Source organism: Amphibalanus amphitrite, unplaced genomic scaffold (genome assembly GCF_019059575.1).
Source record: "Amphibalanus amphitrite isolate SeventyFive unplaced genomic scaffold, NRLGWU_Aamphi_draft 000044F_arrow, whole genome shotgun sequence".
NCBI lineage: Eukaryota > Metazoa > Arthropoda > Thecostraca > Balanomorpha > Balanidae > Amphibalanus > Amphibalanus amphitrite.
This window is the reverse complement of record NW_024881540.1, coordinates 1,358,119-1,382,023: the sequence shown is the minus strand read 5'-3', so window position 1 is coordinate 1,382,023 and position 23,905 is coordinate 1,358,119. Positions and strand designations below refer to the sequence as shown.

Sequence of the window (23,905 nt, the reverse complement as noted above, 5' to 3'; positions counted from 1 at the left end):
CCCACTCCGGAGGAACCCCGAGTGACGGTCCCGATGACACAAGCCGCAAACCATTCAAAGTTAACCATAAACAACCCTTTCTGTAGACGTAAACCACCTTGAAACAGCATTCTTTCACTTGATGAACGAAATCGGGCAACTTAAGTGGGCTCATTATTTGTACCGCACCAGCAAAGCTCAACTCAGGGAGCCTCGTGAGTTCTCGAACAAATGCAGTGAATGTCAGCTCAGCTGTCATCCACACCGATTTAACCTCAATGCACAACAGAAAGAGACGCTAACGGTACAAACTGTCATTGAACGAGCGAAGATAAAGGAGGGCTCTGTCCTTTGCATCACCGAAATCCAGCTAATTTTGCTTTATAATGACCTGGGCGGTCATATAAATGTAAACGTTATCGGCGGCAATACATTTTAACCCGGCAGTTGCTGGGGTATTTCGCCACCCACCGTTTGCTGGGGGGGGGGGGGGGGGCGTTAAACGCCCCCAGCCGATAACTCGAGAACCAATAGGCGCAGCGAAACGCACGAGGCGGCAAACGAAAGAACGCGACGAGACGCTTCAGATGAGTACTTTAAAGTTGAATTTTGAGGTCACAGGTCAGGTCAAGGTCAGGTCAAACACCTGAAATCGGGCTTTCAGTAGCATGGACTTCAGGACTTCGCAATGGGCGCCTCTCGTCATTAACTCTGTCAAAACGGTGCACAATCCATCATATAAGGCCTACAAGAGTGTCAGCTCCATGCAGGGGTCAGTCAAGCATAGGTCAGGGTCAAGGTCAGGTCAACCGGGCAGGCACATATCCCCGAAAATAAAAACTGATATTCGCAGCCTGTGACACATGTTTTGTGGGTAATTTGCGGCGTAGAGCACGATGGTGACATTCATTTTATCATATGTGTACGTCTTTGGCTAAAAAAGTTCAATTTAAGAAATGCATGTATCATGGTCGTGAAGTAGTCACGAGAAATTGCCAAGATTCAGTTCAAGATTTTGGAAAATGCGGAACGATAATCAATAATCGAAGATAGCCATCTGATTGCTCATGGTATTGGCAGTCTAATGGCGTTTACGGCATGTCTGTATGTCTATTCTGTGATTTTATATGATTTTTTGAACATATGCCGTTTTTGGTCGAAAACTCAGAAATCATGACGTCACTAAAACCTCGATATCCCAAAAATTTTACGACCGATTTTTTTAAAACTTTGTCACAATAAACTTCAATCAATTCCCTACAGGTACCCAAAATTTGGCGCGCCTGCGGCGCGCCGTTTTTATGCTATGGCCCGGCAAAAAATGTGGAGGCGTTAAACGCCCCCCCCCCAGCAACTCGCGGGTTAAAAGTTCACAAATATCTACATTTGAGGGGACTAGTAAAAAATAACGCTAGAGGCGCACGAGCCCCGTATTGATAAAGGTTGCTACAAGGCGCCGATGCTTATGTCTCAGTTTTATACGGCTATTTTAACCCTCGCCCGCACATGGGGGGGGTGGTTGCCACCCCCCCCAGGTAGTCTTTCTGCTCTGCACTCAACATTTTTAGAGCTAGAAGGCTGATTTTTCGTATAGCTGCTCCTCTATCCTTTCTTGATGTCCCCTGAAAATTTCAAGTTTCTGTGATTTTTGGTTTCGGAGATATGACCTTGTTTTTCAGGTCATGTCATGACCCAAATGGCCAATTCTCAACATCTTGCGTTTGCCATGGGCCTTATGAGCTTTTGACACCCTGATTTCGGCCTTTTTTGCCATTCTTACCTCCTACCTATCATGGAACATGTTGTTCGACGATGTACAGGGGTCAAGGTCAAGGTCAAGGTCAACCTAGGTCACCGAAGATAATTGCGTTTTAGGCAAGCTGAATTTACTTTTTTTGAAGTTTTTTGACTGCATTTTTGGTAAAAGCTTCTCAGATCATGATTTCATGTAATATGGACCCAAAAACAATCGGTGCACACATCAGTATACACACAGACACACACAGACATACAAACACATATAATTGACCTTGACCTAACTTGACCTGAAATGACCTCAGCAGCAAAATTCTGGTCGGGTAGTGTGACAAAGAGGTTCTAGCTGGCTTGGCACCAGAAAACAGCATCGTCATCGGTATTTGATAAGCAGCACACTTGATATCCAACGGTGACCCAAAACAGCAACATTTTTTAGTTTGACCTGACCTGGAAGGTCAATGACTGACCTGAGAAGGAAAAACTGGGTATCATTGGATTCGTCTCTTCCCAAAGAATCTTTTTGGTCTTTACTGCTAAGCTCTATCTCCAACAGGAACGAAATGGCGCGGGGGGGGTGGCAACCACCCCCCCCATGTGCGTTCTAGGATGGGAAAATGGCATGTGCGGGCGAGGGTTAATCGACAAACTCTTACATGATCACAAACATGAGATACGGTCGATGCTCGGAAACAGTCCGTGAAAATTTGGCATGGTTAACACGATAGCGAAACATTAAACATTTTGAACATGTTAAAGGGACCCTCCCACCTTCAAAAAAGTTTATGAATTGGCATGAAAGTGATGTCGCTCGGTTCAGAAAGAGCGAAAACGAATATCTACCAAATTTCACCGAAAAATATTCACCGGTTTTCAAGATATTAGACTTTTACTTTTGTTTACTTTTTTGGGGATCTCCGCTGTTTCTAGCGACTTTATTTTAGAAGTGCGGCGTTTGCGGCAGATGTTGCGCGCAAATAGCATATACCACCGCGTGCTACAAAACGTTTTAGTCAAACATTAAAAATCGTTAGATATTTGCGCTGACGTCACACATTCAGAGGGGTATTCCTAAGCATTAGCCCCTCTGAATCAAAATGCTGCAATTTTGAAATTCAATATTTCCGATTTAAGGCATTTCTCGATGTTGTGAGTGCCGAAACCGGTAATTGTGAGCCAGGGACCCCATTTTGGCTATCTCAACTCAAATCTAATGCTAAGGTGGGAGGGTCCCTTTAAGATCACGATACGTGAATGATACAACACTGCTCCGATTTCATACGAACAGATAGGGTGAGTGTCATGTCCGCGTGCGAGGAAATCAGGTAGGGGAGACCAGGGTTAAGTGACCACCCTAACTTTTTTTCGATGCCGACGCGTCATTTTAAAGTGTAGACAGATTCTTCCTATATATGTCCTATATATACCTAACCTTACCTAACCAATACAATCCCTATTACATTGCCTTTTCGTTCAACTACGTTTCATTTCTAAAGGCGTTCACTTATGAATGATATTGACAAAACCTTTTAAACTATGCCTTTTGGCCACTTGCCCCAAACCCTGCGGCAAAGCGCGGACACCGGCGACTTCTTAGCCCCGATACGAAAAACAAGATAGTTGTCTCATGTTCGACTGGTGTATTTGATGCTGAAAAGGTTTCAACGAGGACGAATGTCTATTTTGTCATCTTCCCACTTGTAGGTAAATAATAAAACACATTCGTGAAAACACATTCCTAATTGCATTTTTGGTGTCTCGTATAACCAAGAAGTGGCCAAGATAAACGCATTACGACACATTTTAATGTCTGTTGTCCAATTGGAAACAACTTATAGAATTTGAAGCTATCCACTCTGGCCTCTGCCCGTCCACTTTGCCCCAAGCATACTGTCCGAGACAAAATTATTTCAGCTCTGCTATTAGTTTGACAAAACGCATTAAACTATAGGCAGAGGGGGCATTCCACGATAGATCGTACCAGGCCCGTCACCCTCATCTCTCAGATTTTAATGAAAATCGGTCCTAGGGGTAATCATAGGCCCAAAGACGCCTGGCAAAATATCAGACTTCTCAGATCAAAACTTTTTGAGTTATATTGCATTACATTTTTTAAACTTCGGTATGTAACGGTGAGTTTGATGGCCTATAACTCAAGAACGGGTTAAGCAACCAACAAAAAGTAAACAACACTAAGCTTGCGATGAATCAAAAATTAATATTACTATTTAAAAATTCCAAAGAAAAATTTTTATTGTTGAGCAAAAACCATAATCTTTATTCATTTGCCTCTAATTACTTTTGGGACCAAAATTTTTCACATTTTTTTTTTCAAAATAATCTTCATGTCATTGCAAATCGACATGCAAAAAAATTAGAAAGGTGTTCTTTCTATAAGTTCCTCATTTTCCCGCAAACAAAATGGGTTTCGGAGGGGTTGATACGACCCCAGCACGCCGTTTCGCTTCTAATAGAGCTAGAGCCTCGCGGAAAAAACGAGCGTGTGTGCCGTTACAAATCGCAGCGATTGGTACCCGATTTTAAGGTCTCAGGTTAACCGGTAGCGTCTGAGGTCAGGTCACGTGACTGAAGTTACGGGTTCGGTTTTTAGTAAATAACTTCGCAAAAAATGGCCGCAGAGCCGCGATTTTGGCATCATTGTGTTTGCCTAGCTCAGGTGCATCGAATGGTATACTTTTGGCTAGGATGAGGTCAACTTAAGTAGTTGACCTCGGGTCAAGGTCAGGTCAGAGACCCTCAGGTCACGAAGCTAGGCAAAGGGTATCATATGGCATATCATTCGATTCGGAAGGTCTTCCCGAGTCCATTGGTGGCTTTCCCGACTCTCTAGCTCCATTTGATCGGGAGTTATTGACGAAAAACTCGTACGACCCTAGTGACGTCATAAATGACGTCACGCAAGGTTAACAATGCAAAAGTAAAGCATTGGACTTTGCAAGGAGTGCATGAAATCACGATACCATGTACGTGGGATAGTTTTAGATCATTCTCGGCGCCAAAATAACAGTTTTTATATTTCCCCATTGATTTATAACAGTGATGTCACGTGACCGACCTGACCTCATGTAACCTTGAAAAATTCCCAGATATACAAGTTGTTAGACCTCTGGAGGACACCATGTATGCGTCCTGTAACTTTCATCTCGGACAGCTATGGTCATTGGCGTCCAAAACAATGTCAGAACCAAACAGCCTTTTTCACCCTCGCGCTTATAGGAAAGAGGGTTGAATGAACCCTCTTTTCACTTTTTTCAGATGACTCAGACTTGAATTGAAATTTCAGTAACCCGTGATGTCACTAGGCAGCTTTACCACGCCATTTGTAAGCTCCCCTCCCGAAATCACTATTCGAAACCGTTATCGTGACGTAAAATAAATACATTTATAGAAAGAACACCTTCCTAATTTTTTGCATACATCTTAACAATGAGCCAAATACTTTTTTAAAGAAATAAAAATTCAAAAAAATTTGGTCCCAAAGTCCAAAAAATACAAATGAAAGAAAACTCGGTATGTCATATATCAAAAATAGCGTATTTTTCGAAATTTCAAAAATACATATTAATCTCTGTTTCATTGCAAGTTCAATGTTATATAACATTTGGCATTTGAATAATCCGTCTTAGAGTTACAGCCCGCCAAACTTAGCGCTGCAAAGCAAGATCCAAAGAATGTTATACATCATAACTCAAAAAATACTTATCTGATAAGCCTGAAATTGTTACAGGTGGATTCAGAGCCCCTGATTACCCCTGAGACCAATTCTCGTCAAATTCCGAGAGATGAGGGTGTCAAATTGGAAAAAAGTGGTACGATCTATCGTGGAATGCCCAGAGGACATGTATGATAACCACTCATTGCAAGAATGAGAACGTTTTAATAAACTTTTAACGGCCATGGATTTGAATAAATTATAAAAAGCGTAAGAATAAGAAGCGCATAACGTCATTATTTTTAACACACATTATCCGGGGGGGGGGGTATGACCTCCCCTCGCCGTTTTGCCTCTAAAAGAGCTAGAGCATCGCGGAAAAATGAGCGTTATGCGCCGTAACGAGACGCAGCGATTGGTACCCAGTTTTGAGGTCTCAGGTCAACTGGTGACGGCTGAGGTCCAGCGGCGTCACCACGGTTTCAGAACTTCTAGGGACACTTTTTCAGTGCGTCGCCACAAACCAGTGGCGCAGCCAGAACTCTGGCGACGGGGGTGAGAGACGTTCGTGATGGCCCCCCAGCAAAGTGGGACCCCCTCAACCTAATGGGGGCCCCTTACCAACAACGAAAGGTCAGATCATTGTCCTGATCATTACCAGCCAAATCGGGGAAAAGGACAAATATCTCTTGATCTGAAGAGGCACGTAAAAACAACAGCATATTTACAGAGACACGACTATTCTGCCCATATTTGATCGACAGCGTGCAATTAATGGCCAGCGGCCACTCAAATGGTCGGGCTAGGTCAAAAAGCTTTTAAAAAAGCTAAATATCAGTTTTTCGACTATTACTTTTGATATAGGAGAGGTAGAGTAGGCAATGAAATTGTCTTGAAGGTGTTAATCATCCATACGGATCAGTTGATGACCATCATGAACTTCTCAAGTAAGGGCATGACCTTGATCTGCGGTCACATTTTGAAGTTGAACTTTTTATGTGAAATTATAGGTGTTAACATTCGATGCATGCGAGAGAATGATGACAAAGTAAATGTCTCATAATTTTTCTCACCAAAGTTCTTGCAAAAATTCTTAGCAAAACTATTTTGGTAAAATGCGACTATTTAGATGGTTTTGCCCTCTGCTCTGTTGCCAAACCATTGACATGAGGCATTGAGGTCAAATCTTAACCCGCGCCGGGCCGGGGGGGGTGTTTGAACACCCCCCCTTGCGGTTTTTCGCAGATATCTCAAAAACGGCGGCGCTCCGCGCCGCCGTTTTTGGCACACCTGTTCATGCATCTTTTCCGCACATGTTGTGAAAATTTCAGACCCAGGTCACCTTAGGTCAGGTCACCAGGTCACGCCAAGTGACCTCACCTCAGAAAAAATAAGAATGCTCGTCATAGCTACACCGACTGAACGATTGCTTTGAAACTTTCAGCGATTGATTAGAGCAGGGGTCGGCAAATGGTGGGGCATGCCCCCTTTGGGGGTAATGGAGCCCTTTCGGTGGGGGTAATGAGGGATTCTGAGAAAGCCTATCTTTTTAGAGTTTGTAGCTCCAGTGATGTTGCCATCGTGACTGTTGCATCCCAGGGTTCAAAGATTAGCCCAGGCCCAGGCACAGCACACATTGATTAGATACCAATTTTCACGTACCTGCTCGCCTCACCATCTCACCCCTCCGTACAGTCATTCAAAAGCAGCTGCAACTTTTAACCGTCGCCCGTCTGTTGGCGTTTCAACAGCCGCTAACGTAAGGGGGAGGAGTCGATCGGACCCCCGCGGCCTCTCGGACTCTGATATGGAGCTGTGCATAAAAAAGACGAGCGTGCTACCCGTGACCATAGGAAGCCGCTGCTGCCATGGGTGGAGCTTTTCCAGGGAAGTTGGTGGGGCAAAAAGTCGTCAAACCCACAATGTCCGATTATAAAGTTAAATAAAATGCCACACTGAATCAATTCCTATCATTACAGACATATTATTTTGCATCAAACAGACATTACAACGCTATTCAATGCGAAAAAAGATTAATTTGCAAGGCAACAAAGTCTAAGAAATCAGCTAAAGTTGGTGGGGCAAAACGCTTATTGGTGGGGCAAAATACCTAGTTGGTGGGGCAGCCGCCCCACCAACTGTATAGGAAGCTCCGCCCCTGGCTGCTGCCCATTTTTAAGGTCCTTGGTCATTCCGTCTCATTCAAGAGGGCAATGATAAGTGTCGAGAAAATCGAGACCCGCTATAACTTCTTGAAGTGAGATTTTATGGCTCAAGGTCTCAAGATGATCTCCAGAAAAAGCTCATAAGCCAACGGCCATTATGGGTCCAGAGGCCAGTTTTACCAACAGAAAAATAGCCGCCTGCCGGAATTTTTGTCTAAAGATCGTTTCACATATGGAGCGTAAACGCAAAGCCCTATCCGCTTACGAGCCCATCGCGTTTACGCTCCGTATGTGAAGCGGTCTTGAGGCAAAAATTCCGGCAGGCGGTTATTTTTCTGTTGGTAAAACTGGTCTCAGGTCATGATATTTTCCGGGCTGGTGAAAAAAAAAAAATGATGGGCTCGAGGGTACAATTTGGTCGTGATCCAATGCCTTTTACGTGAGCTTTTAACGAAAACCCACCCGCCGCCCCTATACGTACAAGGGTTAAATGGGATATAGCATAGGCGGCGGAACGGGGAGGGCACCGGGGCACCGTGCACCCTTTGATTTTTCCATTTTAACATTAGCCCTATGGGCGTTGCATGGAAAGAATGGGACCAAAAGTCGGCAGTGCTCCCCCTCCCCCTTAATTGAAGGTGTTCCGCCGCTACTGGGATATAGGCATTAAATGTTTTGTGGAGGAAGTGTCATGTTTTAAATTTGATGCATTGGAAATGCACAAATACCCAAAGAGTTCCAGGACGGTATGGAATTTCAGTAAACTTAGTTGTGTCAGCAATGGGGTCTGGTAGGTGGGGGTAATGGCCCTGCCTGGCGCCCAAAAAGGGGGCACGACCCCGAATGACCTGCCGACCACTGGATTAGAGCAACACTATCTATAAAATGTATATCTCGGAATTTTGATATCGGTGACCTAAGGTCAGGTCAATTTTGCGGCCTCTCCATTATAAGTCAACGGGAGAAAATTGAAAAGCGTCTGTTTTGCACGAACGCTATTCTAGACACTCTCAAACATCGAGATGTAGGTAAAATAGACACACTGAACCAGAAAATGGCAACTGTGACCCCTCGTTATGTCCCCGAGGTCATCTCAGGTCACGAACAGAATCTAACAGTTTTTCGATGATAACTTCTGATAGAGACGTGCTAGAGCGCTGAAAACGCCTTTGCTGTGTTCGGCTCGACGTTGCGGATCGACTGATATGCAACATGACCTTTTCCGGTCAGGTCATGACCTTGACCTGAGGTCAAATTTTCAAGTTGACCTTTCAAGGTCAAATTATAGTTCATTCGACGCGTCTCGACGAGAGGAACACGATGCTGGCAAAAGTAATGTCATAGCTCTTTTGAGTCAAAAGTTATTGCCGAAAAAACGTTTTTCGTAAAAACGGCTGTTTTTGGAGTTTTTGCCCTCTGGAGGCTAAGCCGTTGACCTGAGGTCAAGTCTGAGAACATTACTCAGAAAGGTCTGTAAAAGGGCTATCGAATGCGCTTTTTTGCGGCGCTGTAGCTCTATCGGTTCCCGAGATAGCCGTTGGCAGTTTCCAAAATGTTGAAATAGTCAACATTTTACCTTTGGTGACCTCTGGTGACCTGACCTTTGACCTGACCCAAAAAATGACTGAAGTGTTTCGTCCTTATTTTTGACGTTCTTTCGATTGCCGCTTACCGCGTGTCGCTACGTGGCCCAGGAGCCGAGTTAGAAGGGGGGGGGTGTTCAAACACCCCCCCGCGGCCCGGCGCGGAATCTCAGAGCACCGGCCCGGCGCGGGTTAAAAGCGAAAGCGTTTTGAAAGGCCTATCGAATGAGTTGTTCCGCGAAGCTCTAGCTCTTTGGCTCAAGAGTTATACGGTTATTTGTGAAAATATAAAAACAAGAATTTTTTCGTCGTAATCTTGTCTTTGTGTTTATCATAATTTTATCATAATTTCATCTTCAATGACCTCAGCGATGACCTAATCGAAAAATGACCTCTACGATTCTGAAGCATCCTACAGCTATCTGTTGCTTTTCTCGTCTTTCTAGCCTTCTTAAATTATCATCGGGTTCGGCCGATACGCCCCCCCCCCCCCATGGCTGATTGCAGTCGTAAGAGAGCTATCGAACCCACTTTCAGCGCGCTATAGCTTTATATGTCCTCGAGTGTCGAAATAGGCGAAACTTTTCCTCCGATGAACATGATAACCTGGGCTTTGGTCTGAACTGCAACATGACTGAAGTAATTTATCCATGATTTTCGACGCTCTAAGCTGCCTACCGCCGCACTTGTCGCTACGTGACCCTGGAGTCAGGTTAGAAGGGAATATTCAAACACCCCTCAGGGGCGTAAAACTGGAAAGCCTGCAGGGCCCTGCTCTGCGGGGCGCGGTCGAGCTAGGCTAGAGCCAGTTTGGGATGTTTACAAGCCCACGTAAAGCCCTCAAGAATCTGCATAGAGCACAGGCCTTCCAAGGCTTGGGGGTTTAGATATCAACAATCGACATGGTCTTTTCAGACCTGCGTGGTGGCTATCAGAGGTCGGTGGGCCCCTCAAAAGCCGGTGCAGGAGCCTCAGGTGCCAGTTTGGAGCCATCATGGACCGGTGTGGAGTCCTGATGAATACCTAGGCGTCAAACCCCTAGACGTCAGGGTGGGGCCGGGCCGGCGGTGAGGCAGGCACAGGCCTGAAGAGAAGAGGAATTTTCAGGAGTCGGCGTGGCATCTTTATGGCCCTGCATGGCTTTCTCAGAGGCTGACATATCGTACTGCGGGACCTCCATGAGCCTCAAAAACCTCTATGGGCCCCCTCACGCTTGGGGTGGGCTTCCTGAAGCATAAAATCTCTGAGTCTTGAGATGGGCCCATTAGACATGAACTGGGCCATCAATATACATGTGGTGAGTTGACCTATATCAAACATGATATCGGCTCAATCAGGATTGGGATAGGCCCTCTCAGACCCAGACCAGGCACGGAGTACGGACTCTCCCACACATCCCTCTCAGGCCTGAAGTGGACCCTCTCAGGCCTCAACTAGGTCCTCTAGGGCCTGAAATGGGCCCTCTCAGGCCTGACATTAGCCCTCTCAGACCTGAAATGGCCCCTCTCAGGCCTCAAATAGGACCTCAAGGCCTGAAATAGGCCCTCTCAGGCCTGACATTAGCCCTCTCAGACCTGAAATGGGCCCCCTCAGCCCGGAAAAGATCCCTATCATGTCGAAAAAGGGCCCCCTCATACCGTAACTGGGCCCTCTCAGGTCTAAAATGGTGCCTCTTATGCCTGAAATGGGCCCCTCTCAGGCCTCAAACGGGCCCTCTCTGGCCTCAAACGGGCCCTCTCTGGCCTCAAACGGGCCCTCTCTGGCCTCAAACGGGCCCTCTCTGGCCTCAAACAGGCCCTCTAGGGCATGAAATGGGCCATCTCAAGCTTGAAAAGGGCCCCCTCAGGCCTGAAATGGGCCCCTCTCAGACCTGAAATTGGCCCCTCTCAGGCCTGAAATGGGTCCTATCAGGCCTCAAACATGCCCTCTACGGGCTCTAGGGCCTGAAATGGATCCCTTCAGGCCTGAAATGGGCCCTCACAGGCATCAAATGGGCCCTCTCAGGCCTGAAGTGGGCCCCTCGCAAGCCTCAAGCAGGCCCTTTAGGGCCTGAAATGGGCCCTCTCAAGCTTCAACTGGGCCCCTTCAGGCCTGAAATGGGCCCTCACAGACCTGAAATGGGCCCTCTCAGGCCTGAAATGGCCCTCTCATGCCATGGAACGGGCCCTCCTGGGCCTTGCATTAGTTCAATCGGGCCTTGGATGTACCCCCTTAAATCATAAAATGGGACTATAAATCATAAGGGGGGGGGGCTATCAGGCCTGAAAACTGTTTTTCAGTCCTATGACGGACCTTGACATTAGTGATTAAAAAATTGTCAGGCTGCATAACGTTACAGTTCGAATCGACGGTGGGCCCCTAGGATAAGAGACGGGGGTGAGATCTCACCCCTTTCACCCCCCCTGGCTGCGCCACTGCCACAAACCTTTGCTTGAGTCTGGTCGCCAATACCCACCCCTAACCCCAAATCTGCGTTCCTCGTTGGATTTCGGCCACTGTAATTTAAAAACGAGGGAGAATACCTAATTAATATTCAGTTGGGGAAAAAACGAAGAAGTTACGCGGTAGTACGCATATTCTTCGATCATGAAACGCGTGCCCACATCCTTCTGCCTATGCATGTGACACGACACATTAGTAGGTATACATTAAAGGGACAGTATCATCGAAAAAAATCAATGTATGGAGCTGATTTTTTTTTTTACTAGCATTTCTTATTTTTCTGAATCAGAAAAACATAGTTTGAGGACCGAACTCGGTGAAAAAAATATTTTTTCATGAGCGAGTCATTTTCATGAGCGAACCACCACTACAAGCATGGCCGCCACTTTGGAAGCCTGCGAAATTACTACAGAACTGGCGCAGATAATGCATTATTGACGCTACGCTTACGCGGCCGCTCTTCTGATTGAGTTGTCGTTAGGGAAAGGCAGCATTAGGTATTGCCCAGAAGATATCACGTGACAATATTCTCGTACTTGAAGCAAATGTGAAGTACTTTTAGCAGATCAGATGACGTCATACATATACGTCATACATTGGAGGGAGATTGTGATTCAAGCTGGAGGAATTCCTTTGTTGAGCCACTAGAATCCGAAGGAAACAGCGGAAATTGCCTACGACTATTTAATGAATTTAAAGAGACTATCCCACCTTTAACATGGGGTTTGAGTTGAGATAGCCAAGTTTGCGGCGAGGTTCAGAAACTACTGTCTATCTAGGTTGCAACCTCCGCGGCCTCTTGGTGTTGAAGAAATTCGTTCCCTTCATTTGAAAATGGGCCTTGCGCAAGGCCCTATCTTCAACATGGAGCGACCGTTAGTGTGACGTCACCTCGTTTAGTCATTCTGATTTAAATGGGTTTGTTCGTTGAAAAATCGCTTAAAACTTGGTCTGAACTTTGTTGTGGTGCCTACAGAGTAAAAGGAATCAGCTTTATGACAGTAATGTGGCCTGGGGAAGGAGGTAATTTTGGGCTGTGACGTCACATATTTGAAAGTTTGTGTTTGGAATATGGGAAGCCTAAGATGTTTAATGAAAAATGAATGCCAGAACCGTGTTCCTGGTCATCCAATCTATAAAGTCGGGCACAATTTAACTGGTTTTAACAACATTTTAGAAGGTGGGATAGTCCCTTTAACGGTGATGAATAAGTGCGAAAAACGTTTTGGCTTTATAAAATTTGATGAAATGACCAGGGTAAAAGTTTTATTACTGGCGGTTAATTCAAAACGGCGCAAACATTTAAACAGTGAAGATAGTGAAGCACGATTCAAAGTGTAGTACACCTTTCGTACTTTGAGCGGCGATAGCGGGATAACGGTGTGGAGCTTCGAGGATCGGTCTTCAGTTCCCGGACCAGAAAGGTGGGGCCTATGCAATGTCAAATTTCATCAAAATGGTGATACTGTCCCTTTAACCCTCGCCTCGCCCGTAAACGGCGATCTGCCACCTTCGCCCATGCAGGGGGGGGTTTGTGCGACCCCCCCTTGGCGTTTGAAAACGGAGCGTCGTAGAGCTTAGCGGAAAAGACCAACGGATTGCTCTCGCCGAGATCTCGCGATTGGTGGTATATTTTTTGGTCCTAGGTCAATATTGGACCTACTTTTGACCGGTCAAAGGTCAAATTTTCGGAAAAATATACTTTTTTTCAACTTTCGGCGGCGATTGCGGCAAAACGGTGGGAGATATCGACTTGAAACCTTCACTATCGTGTTCCTTGATCAATTCTCTATCGTTTGGTATGTATTTCGTTTCCGTAGCTCTAAAAATGGCGCGTTGGGAGCGCCGGAAGTCGGCAAGGTCACAGTCGGCGGCAGAAATTCGAAAAATCAAAATTTAAATTTTTGAAATCTGATTGTATTTTTGGATTTGGGAGGTCCATTTGCTCCCTATAGAAGCTAATATTGCTGCATATTCCCATTGAGGTGACAAGAATTAGCAAAATAGTGGTTCGGGCGCTTTTCAAAAATAGTACCGAACGCTGTTCCTCTTGTGACGTCATAGCTCCGTGACCTGACCTGACCCGGTCAAGTTTCTTATACCATATGATAGCCAATACTTGTCCCAACATGCATGGGAAGTTTCATCACGATCCATCAACCGATGTCCGTACCACCGGCAGGAAACCTCGGGCGTTGGCACTCAGTTTGTGAAAATCCGGCCGGAGGCTGTTCCCTTTGTGACGTCATAACTCCGTGACCTGACATGACCCGGTCAAATTTTTTTTATCAAAAGATGCGAAAGGTTTGCCCCATAAGGTACCCAAAATTTGGCGGCGCTGCGCGCCGCCGTTTTTGCACTATTTCCGAAAAGCCTCAGGGGGGGGGGGGTAGCACCAACCCCCCCCCCTACATGGGCGAGGGTTAAATCGTATAATCGGCTCCAACTGCTCATCCTTGAGCTGCTCTGCTCACAGCTCCTCGGCACTCAGTGGTTTGATTCCCATCTCAATGACGGTAGGTGCAAACCGACCGAGTGCACGAATCGAGGTCGATGACCACGGTCACTTCTTGGCTAGTGCCCTTCTTTCACTGCCCTCCAAGACAAACATCTCAGTCCATCCACGTGCGGTATTTCGGGCCCCGGGCGATGCCGCACCTCGAACTCGGAATCGAGCACGAGCACTGAGCAGCCTCAATGCATCCCTCACAAGTCGTGAGGAGCATTTGGGTTCCGTTGTGGCCTGGAGCAGGTATCCGAGAGCGCTGTTGTCTGTGGTCAGTATGAAATGCCGACCGTCAAGGTAGTAAAAGAACTTCTCAATGAGCAAAGACGACCACTAGGCTCTCTTTTACCAGCAAAGGCTGCGGCAGCTCGGACGGCGTCAACACCCGGCTGGCGTAAGTTATAGGGTGAGAGCCATCCTCAAACTCCTGATGCAGCGCCGTTCACAGTGCTCGTCAGCTCGCGTCGGTGTAGACGTGAAATGGGTATTTACCCAAGAAGTCGGGGTACCGGAGCACCGGACTCTAGCATAAATACCGTTTCAATAGTCAAAAAACTCCCTACACTCCTCGGTGAATACATAGGGCACGTTCTTCTTCAGTAAGTTCAGTAAGGGCCGTGAGAGGGCCGCAAAACCCGGTACGAAGCGCTTGTAGAAGCTGGCCAAGCCTACGAAAGCTCTTAGCTCTGTCTTATTGGCTGGTTTTGCTATTTGGGCGATTGCCTCTGTTTTGCTGTCATTGACACTAATATGCCCTCGGGAGAAATGACATGACCCAGTACTTTCACTGACCGACAGAGACGCTTGGTGCAGGTGCTCAGTTTCGGTCGTGGTGGAGCAGATCAGAATTCAGATAATCAAGATAGCGGGCCACCTCTCCCGTGGCCAGCACTGGAGCGTACACTACCGACTGGAGACTAGAACTGCTATTCTTTAGACCCATGAGCAGCACCCTGGGCTTGTAGCCCCCGAAGGGTGTTAAAAAACCAGTGTGCTTGCCCGAAGGGTGTTAAAAAACCAGTGTGCTTGGCGTACTCGGCCAGCAACCGTATCTGGTAGAAGGCAGGAGCTCTTAGTCATGTCCATCTGATCTATCTCACAAAGCCCCTGTTTCGCCCCAACTCTTCTAATATGCGCTGTACTGCATATAAGGGAGCGGGTCACTCAGGGTTTCGGTGACCGAGTTTAGCTTGACGAAGGACTGACAGACAGGGACGGTCACAGACTTGGCGTTGGGGGGGGGGGGGCAACTTGGCAAAGGGACCCTGTCGACCCTCGGGGGGGGGGGGGGGGGGGGCGGTTCTAGCTTGCAGGGGCCCCAATATTACCATACCGGTATCAAAGGCCGCTATGGGGCCCCAGAGGCCGGTGTGGGCCCTCAAAGGCCAGTGTGCGACGCCCAAAGGTAAGTCTTGGGCCCCCAGAGAACAAAATAGGGCCATCAGTGGCCGGTTTAGTAACCTCATAGGCTGGTTGGGGCCAATAAAGACCAGTTTGGTACCCTCAGAGGCTAGTGTGGGGCCTCAGAGGTCAGTGTGGGGCTCGCGGGCCTTTTTATTTACCGTGGCGATGTTGACGCGACCGTCTGCAAGGCAAAACACATGTGTTCGGAGAGCTGATCAAGTTGCGCCATTATCGTGTCCCGAGTTCTTTGCGTGTCCCCAGTAGAGGGAGATCCAAAAACTTCTAGGGACAATCCCTAGTAGTTTTCGATGATTTCAAAACTTCTAGGGACAATGTCCCTAGTGTCCCTAGTGGTGGTGACGCCCATGCTGAGGTCAGATCAAGTGGGCCAAGGCACGGGTTCGGTTTTTGGTAAATTTAACTTCGCCAAAAATGGTTGCAGAGCCGCGATTTTGACACCATCGAGTTTGTCTAGCCCAGACACGTCGGTTAATACTTTTTGTTCGTGCGAGGTCAACTTCAGGTGTTGACCTCTGGTCAAGGCCAGGTCAGAACTCCTCAGGTCACGAAGCCGGTCAAAGGAGGTCATATTGCATATCATTCGATTCCGCTGATTTTCCCGAGTCCATTGGTGGCTTTCCCCACTCGCTAGCTCAATTCAATAGGGAGTTGTTGACGAAAAATTCATATGACCTTAGTGACGTCATTAATGACGCCACGCAAGGTCAATAATGCAAAAGGAAAGCATAAAACTTCCAAGGAGTGCATTAAATTACAATTCGTATGATAAGGGTAGTTTTAGGTCGTTCCTGGCGCCAAAATAACAGTCTCCATATTCTCCCTTTGGCTTATAATGGTGAGGTTACATGACCGACCTGTCCTCAGGTGACCCTTAGAAAAAAGTCCGAGATATACAAGCTATGAAACCCCTCGAGGATACTATGTAGGTCCTGTAAGTTTCATCTCCATGTGAAAGCTCCTCTATCACTGAGGGTGTTTCGAATCTGCGACATTTAAGATCGTGCAGAGGTTTACTTATGACCTCATAGGTCAGTGACCTGACCTGTCCTGAAAACGCGATTGGCCGTGTAAGAAGATTCTACTTGAATCAAAGATCAGGTACCTAGGTATACCAAGTTTTAGCGTTCTTTTTCCGGCGCGTTCCAAGCTATCGCAAGAAAAACCTGTGGGGTCGACACCCGTACCCCCCTCCGCCGGCGAGGGTCTGATCGTAAGACGGTATGCGGCTGGGAAAACGCCAAACCGGGCAAGTGCTGTAATGTTATTGATAATGTGTTATTGTTACGTAAAACATTTCCTTAACCCGCGCACCGACGGGGGTCTGCGTCAACTTCGCACCGACGGGGGGGGGGTGGATGACCGCCCCCCCTGAGATCTCGAGAACGAAGCAAGATAGCGACAAGCGGTAAACGGCATCGGATACGCACGGACAAGGTCTACAATTTTTACAAAGGTCATTTTCAGGTCAGGTCAAAGATGACGTCACAGGGGTCGAAAAAGTAAAAATGGCGGCGCTAGATATGGAGAGAGTTTTTCTCGAATAACTTTCGAATTATGTCAAGATAGGAACAAACTAAGGGCAGCATCGTGATCCTCTCGTCAATCCGCATCGAATGATATATATGTTGACCTCGGAAGGTCAAGGTCAAAGGTTGACCTCAGGTCACGTGACCTCGAGGTCATCATGTATATCATTCGATGCGTCTTGACGAGCTGAACACAATGAGACCATCCGCGCGGCTCTATCTTGTTCCTGTACGGAGTTATTGGCAAAAAAACCGCTGGTGACCTTTGATGACGTCACATGACCTTACGGCTGCCCAACAGCAAAACAGACCTCAAGGTAGTGAAGGTTGATCGTATATGAAGTCATGTATGGTATATGGGGCCATTCCGACCCGTTTTAGTGGTAAAAACAGGGAGTTGATTTTCCCCCCATTGACTTATAATGGGGAGGTAGCGAAATTGACCTGACCTTAGGTCACCGACATCAAAATTCCGAGATATACAAATTGTAGCTACTAATGACCTTATAACATCCTGCGACTTTCAAAGGCCTCCGACATCTACTGTAGCTCTGGCACGGTGACAAAGTTGCAAAAAAGTGACTTGAGGTTGGGTCATTCAAAGTGACCTGGTGACCTGACCTTGAAAGTTAGGAGGTTCAAACTTGCACACCATGTGCAAAATTGATGAGAGAATAGTCGTACAAAATTTCACGGCGCTACGCGCCGCGGTTTTCCCGCTATCCGCGAAAAACCTCGGGGGGGGGGGGGTGGATATCCGCCCCCCCGTCGGTGCGCATTATTTACTTTGACGCTCGATCAAACTTAACAATTCATTTATATCTCATTCGTTTTCACTATATTCTGTTAAGTAGTTGTCCTTTTAGTCTAATAAGCATTTTGAATGTGTACACCCCAGTAAACATGCCGACGTCGGCCCAACGTCGGTTCAACCTCGGCCCGACATCGGCTGGACGTCTGATATGCCCGCATGTTCCGACGTCCAGCCGAAGTCCAGCCGACGTCGAGCCGACGTCGGGCCGAGGTCGTTTGCCGAGGTTGACGAGATCGTTTGTCGTTGGACCGACGGGGCCGACGTCGGCATGTTTATTGGGACAGCGCGCCAAAAATATCAACCGGCGGCGGGATTCGAGCCCCCCAGTCGCCGACGTCGGCATGTTTACTGGGACAACACGCCAAAAGCATCAGCCGGCGATGAGATTCGAACCCCGTGTCATTTGAACGCGAGGTAAGTGCGCTAACCACTACACCACGCAGCCAGATAGCGAATTCGGTTTGTTTTGCTGGGTTATGCCCTTTCGGTCTGACAAGACCATTTCAGAGCCGGAAGGATGATAGGATGGAGACATTGGTCTTCTTGGCGAGCACCCTGGGTCCAGTTCAAATAGTCCCTGGTCCCATTGCTGTTACGTGACACTTATTGGACAGGGCGACCCCACAATGGATTCATATAGCCACTCTTACATGCACCTGAACCAACGTTTCCCAAAGTGTCCCTTTGATAAGTGGCACTTTGGCAAAGTGACACTTGCCGACTGGCCTTTCTATATGAACTGGGCCCGGCCCTGGTGAGTTGCCGGGACTGAGCCTGACCAAAGGATAGGCCGAGCAGCCCCCAAGCACTCACCGCACCCGGCTACGGGCGAGCTCGGCTTACGGGCAATCCCAAATGGGATAAAGTTTCCCGTCCACTCCGGATCAGGGGGTTGCAGCGTGGAGGAAGATTTGAGTTTCCTGAGGATATTTTGAATACAGAAGCTCTTTATGAAACATGAAACATGCATTTTATATTATTTTAACGGTCAAAACAGCGGCCGATGTCGGTCCGACGTCGCCCCGACGTCGGCCCGACGTCGGCTGGACCTCAGCAATTGATCTCGGTCCGACGTCGGCCCGACGTCGGCTGGACCTCGGCTGGACGTCGGTACATGCGGGCATATCCGACATCCAGCCGACGTAGTGCCGAGGTTGGACCGACGTCGGGCCGACGTCGGCATGCGGATGCCGAGTTGCCGACGTCACCCCGACGTCGGCCGACGTCGGGCCGACGTCGGCATGTTTACTGGGCACTGTACAACCTAGCATAACAAAATTAGAAATAAAAGTTAGCCAACAAGCTCGAATGGTTCATTCGTGCGTGACTGGGCCGAGTTTGAGTATGACTCTTCCTGGCATGCCTTCCATCCGGTGGCCCTCGGGGCGGTAGTCGGCCGGCCTGGGCCATTTTATTTGGGTCATTCGGATCTAATGTAAACGCTGGCCAGTCGGGCCGTCCATATAAACACAACACCGAGTGGTCAGACGGGCCCGGCCGCCGCCGGAATTCGGCGACGGCAGCGCGGTGAGACGGCCGCGTGCACCGCTCGCGCCCGCCACCTCATCCGCCACATCGACCCCGAGTCGAACAGACTTGAGATGGATACTTTTATCGGCTGATAGATGGGAAGCCGAGAAAACACGATCACATTTTTCGTCGATGATTTATCTCCCGGCGGAGTGTCGTGGGATTCGAAATGAATGCCTAAAATACGCATGATGTTTAGGTACCAACATACAGCATATAAATGTTCCTAAAAACATTGATTTCGCCGAAGAATAAAATCAAGTTAACATAAATCATAATATGGCTATACAATGAACTTTCATTTTTCAGTTACGTTGACGAATTTTGCACCCTTGTTATTTAGGCGCTAGATTTTCCAACTTCTAAATAGAGCATCAAGCTATTATCTACATTGATAGGTAATGGTATACCTAACAGATATTCGCACACGGCTGAAACTTAACACTTTCAACCATACGTAATCACTGCTTTTCGACATAACTAAATACGCTTAGGAATGCTAACCAACAGTGCCAGCTAGCATTGGCCCTGTGTAACTCATCCCATGTAGGAAGGTAGATACATTTTCAGTCCGTATAAAGCGAAATGCTGCAAAAAGTAAATAGGCAATGGGTTGCTGAGACAAGTGGAATCGTGGTGCTGTTTTCACGATCCTGTATTTGCTGTCGTTAATGTTGCTGCCTTCATGTAACTCTACTTTGGTCGTCGTGCTGGTTTGTCGTTTTATTCTACTACGCCTTATTGCACCTGTCGGGCACCTATCGGGTCACAGCGCCGCCGCCCGCTGCGGCTGTGCTGGCGGACCCGGCCGGAGCCCCCAGGACCGCCACACCGCCCCGGCCGCCGCATGGCATGCACCGTCCGCGCCACAGCACGTGCCAGTCAATGCCGCCAGCTGCTGGGGCTGTCGTGGACCTGCATGTTCCGGCCGGGCCGGCCCGCACCGGTCAGCGGAGGTGAACGCTCGCAGCGCAACAAAGCACGCTCTTGGGAGAGCTAAAAGGTGCACTTTGGTTTGGCTAAAAGGACGTCTTCGGGTTACAAATTGAGGGTAATGCGGTAACAATAAGATGGTTAATGCACACAGCCATGCACCTGCCGAAAGCCAACGAGCTGAAGCTGCCGTCCTAAGGGTGGTTTCCTACCAGGCTACCAATTACAATATATTCTGGAACGTAAGATCAGCGGTAACGAATCGAAAGCTTAAAATAGTCCTCACGTTAAGGGTCTCTTTCATCAAACGGCGGTCTACATAATTTTGCTTTGCTCATGAGTTCTTAATCCAGACTGCTAACGAGCTCGTGGTTTTATTTGCACACGATGTTGCTCACTGCTGCTTTAAATAACATCCCTAGGAAATATAATTGAGCTCTGCCTTAGTAAAACACGCCAAATATCTCATCCAGTTTTACCTTTGCTGTGTGAAGTGAGCACAAGAGAGGAAGCGGTAGGCCGGTTAGGGTGAGACATCTCTTGATGCGATCGTTCAAATAGTCGGCAGCCACTTCTATCGACTGAGCACTGGATGAACCTTTCAAAAGTGAGTAATTGATAACACTTTTGGGTGATAACGTTTACGAAATCTTCTGGATAGCTAATCGAAAGAGAATCTAGCCATTTGATGTTCACCTCCGTTGGCTATTGGTGTAGTTGGGGTGCGCACCGTGGCTGTCGCTTACACTGCGCCCTGCGCCGACCTGTTGCAGAGGGCTACGACTATTATTACAACGGCAACGGCAACGGCGCCACCGACCCGGCCACCGGTACGCCGGACGATAGTGTAACACCGCCGGCTGACCCGGCCGGCGGCCAGGGCCGGACTTCTTACAGCTACAACTACGAGAGCAGCAGGACCACCAGCGGCGACACCGCCGCAGCCGGCGCACGGGATGACAGACTTCGTCAGGAGCAGGAGAGACGGCGCCAGGAGGCCGAGGCAAGAGCTCGTGCAGAGGCAGAGGCCAGAGCTCGCGCTGAGGCAGAGGCAAGAGCTCGTGCAGAGGCGGAGGCTAGAGCTCGTGCAGAGGCCGAGGCCAGGGCCCGTGAAGAAGCCGACGCCAGGGCCCGTGAAGAAGCTGAGGCAAGAGCCCGTGCGGAGGCCGAAGAACGAGCAAGGCAAGAGCAGGCGGCGGAAGAGGCAAGGCGACAGGCGGAGGAGGCAAGGCGACGAGAGGCGGAGGAGGCCAGGCGGCGAGAGGCGGAGGCGCGCGAGCAGGCGGAGCGGCAGCGTCTCGGTTTCGGCCGGGCGAGCGAGGGCGGCAGCGGGCAGGCCGGCCAGTTCCCAGGCGGCTGCTCATTCGACGGCCAGTTTTACGCCGACGGCGCCGAGTTCTCCCTGGACGAGTGCGGCGAGTGCCGCTGCGAGAACGGCCGGCTCAACTGCGACTCGGGCCGGTGCGGCGGCGACCGGTGCGACGGCGTTCAGTGCGAGGAGATCGAGTGCGACACGCAGCAGTACATTCCGCTGGGCGAGTGCTGCCCGATCTGTGCCGGTCAGTATGGCGCCCCGGCTGCCCGGGCACGCTCACAGACGGACGCCAACGGCTCCACCCTCCTCCCTGGCTGACAGCGTAACCTCAACCCGGGGAATCACGTCTTCTATTGGTTTAATTGCACATCATCTTTGGGTGTTTTAACGCATATTTGATTGGGTTATGAATGCTACCGAACTTTACCCGTTTTATTGGCTTTACCCTTGGTCTGGCGAGACCTGCTCGTAGCTCTTAGATGAGGCGCACGGCAGTAGCTGCTTTACCGCTTCCACTAACCACTGATTCGGCAATGATGGCCTGCACATACTCTACGTTTGATACACTCGAAACTCCTGCTTTGCTTTGCTTGGAAGACTAACTTTGCCGCTATGTCTTACGTACCTGTTAATGTTCACCGAATACCTTCGAATTATTATGTTAATATCACGAAGTGGTGTTGTAAACAAATATTGTCTTTTCAGCATGAGAAGAACAATGTTGTGTATTAATTGACGTCATGTCCGCGGGACGTCCGTGGAGTGTGTTTCTAAAATCGGCTTCTGTTCGTTTCAGTGACGGACCTGGGCACCGGCCAGGGTCCTGGCACCGCTGCACGGGGACCGGGACCCCAGCCACCGGTCAGTATATCACCCCAATCCGACACGTCCGCATATGAAATATTGAGGTCGACCTTTAGGTTAAACGTTTTGACGAATGACGATAAGTTTCTTAATTACCAATGCATTTTTTTGAGTAATGTCCTTTTTAAACTTATTTTTCTTACTTATTTTCTAACTTTTTTACGTAATTTTGTTGTGCACTGCTGTCCATCTCTTCCCAATCTCTTTTAATTCCACTCCCTCCTCACGGCTCTATCCCCCTCTGATCGACAGGATCTGCAGGGTGTCACCGGCGACCCCGGCCCCACCGGTCCGCCGGGCCAGCCGGGCACGCCGGGTACACCGGGCACCCCCGGCCAGCCGGGAGGGCCGGGACCCACGGCCGACCCGTCCAACTACATTGCTCAGCTACAGGCGTCACTGGGAGGAGACAAGGGACCGGCCCAGCCGCTCTACCTACAGGCGCAGACCGGACCGGCCGGGGCCCGCGGCGCGCCTGGTCAGTAACAGTAGATGAGGACTGAGTCGAACTACATAGGGGACTGAGTCCAAATACGCAACTCAGGGCTGGGTGTGCCAGTGTGTCATGGTGCAGTTTTTGCAGCTCATAGCACGTCACATTGTCTCAATTTCGGATGTCATTTTAGCCTTAGGGCGGCAAGATATATTCCTACACTTATCTGGCTGTCCAGAAGTCTTTGTTACGTCTGAACATTTATGCTACATAGCTCGTTTAACAAAAGACATGTCTCGCTGCCTTCCAGTCATTGTCACTCAGTCTGCCTGCCGTACCACTAACCTTTACATGTATGTACCCTATGTCTGACGCCGTTGTCCGTCGACGGCAGGCCCTCCCGGCCCGTCGGGACCGCAGGGTTTCCAAGGAGTGCGAGGAGAGCCAGGTGATCCAGGACCTCCGGGCCCCGTCGGCAGCCCAGGACCCAGAGGCGTGCCCGGCATCCCCGGAAAAGATGTGAGTTCCAACTTAGGCAGAATACTGTAATGGCCTGGCTACACTATGCGTTTTCTGCGTGCGTTTTTTGCGAGTTTGCGTGACTTGCGGAATCTCGTTCTAGAAAGAAACAGCAGTGCGTTTTTGTTATATGTTTTTCATATAAACTTTAAATTTATATAAACGTTTTTTTTTTAACTTTTATATAAATATTAAAGAAGTTATATTTATAATAACTACGCAAAACACGCAAACTCGCAAAAAACGCACGCAGAAAACGCACAGTGTAGCCAGGCCTTAACTGCTGACATGTTTCTTGCGTTTCTCTTTGCTGGCAATAAAGTAATGCGTAAGTTCAAAAAGATTTGCTGGTCATTTTGCAATAAATTTGTATGTTTTTCCTTTGCATGAGTGCATGATAGATGGTACATAAATGACTGAATATGCTGTGCAGTAAACGATTC

The 23,905-nt window shown here is 48.5% G+C and overlaps 1 protein-coding gene across 3 annotated transcripts in view; it reads left to right on the top strand.

Moving 5' to 3' along the window:
* LOC122377451 (fibril-forming collagen alpha chain-like) overlaps positions 1-23,905 on the top strand; it is a 37,992-nt gene that overhangs the window by 211 nt on the left and 13,876 nt on the right. For 2 of the 3 annotated variants that reach the window (XR_006255869.1, XM_043357492.1), the window contains exons 2-5: positions 21,105-21,890; positions 22,443-22,507; positions 22,763-22,988; positions 23,338-23,462. Coding sequence is in view for 2 of the 3 variants with exons in the window: in XM_043357492.1 (XP_043213427.1) it covers positions 21,105-21,890; positions 22,443-22,507; positions 22,763-22,988; positions 23,338-23,462 (1,202 nt within the window). In the remaining variant the exon portion in view is untranslated. The remainder of the gene's footprint in view (positions 1-21,104; positions 21,891-22,442; positions 22,508-22,762; positions 22,989-23,337; positions 23,463-23,905) is intronic. The other variant, XM_043357493.1, reaches the window with a different exon arrangement.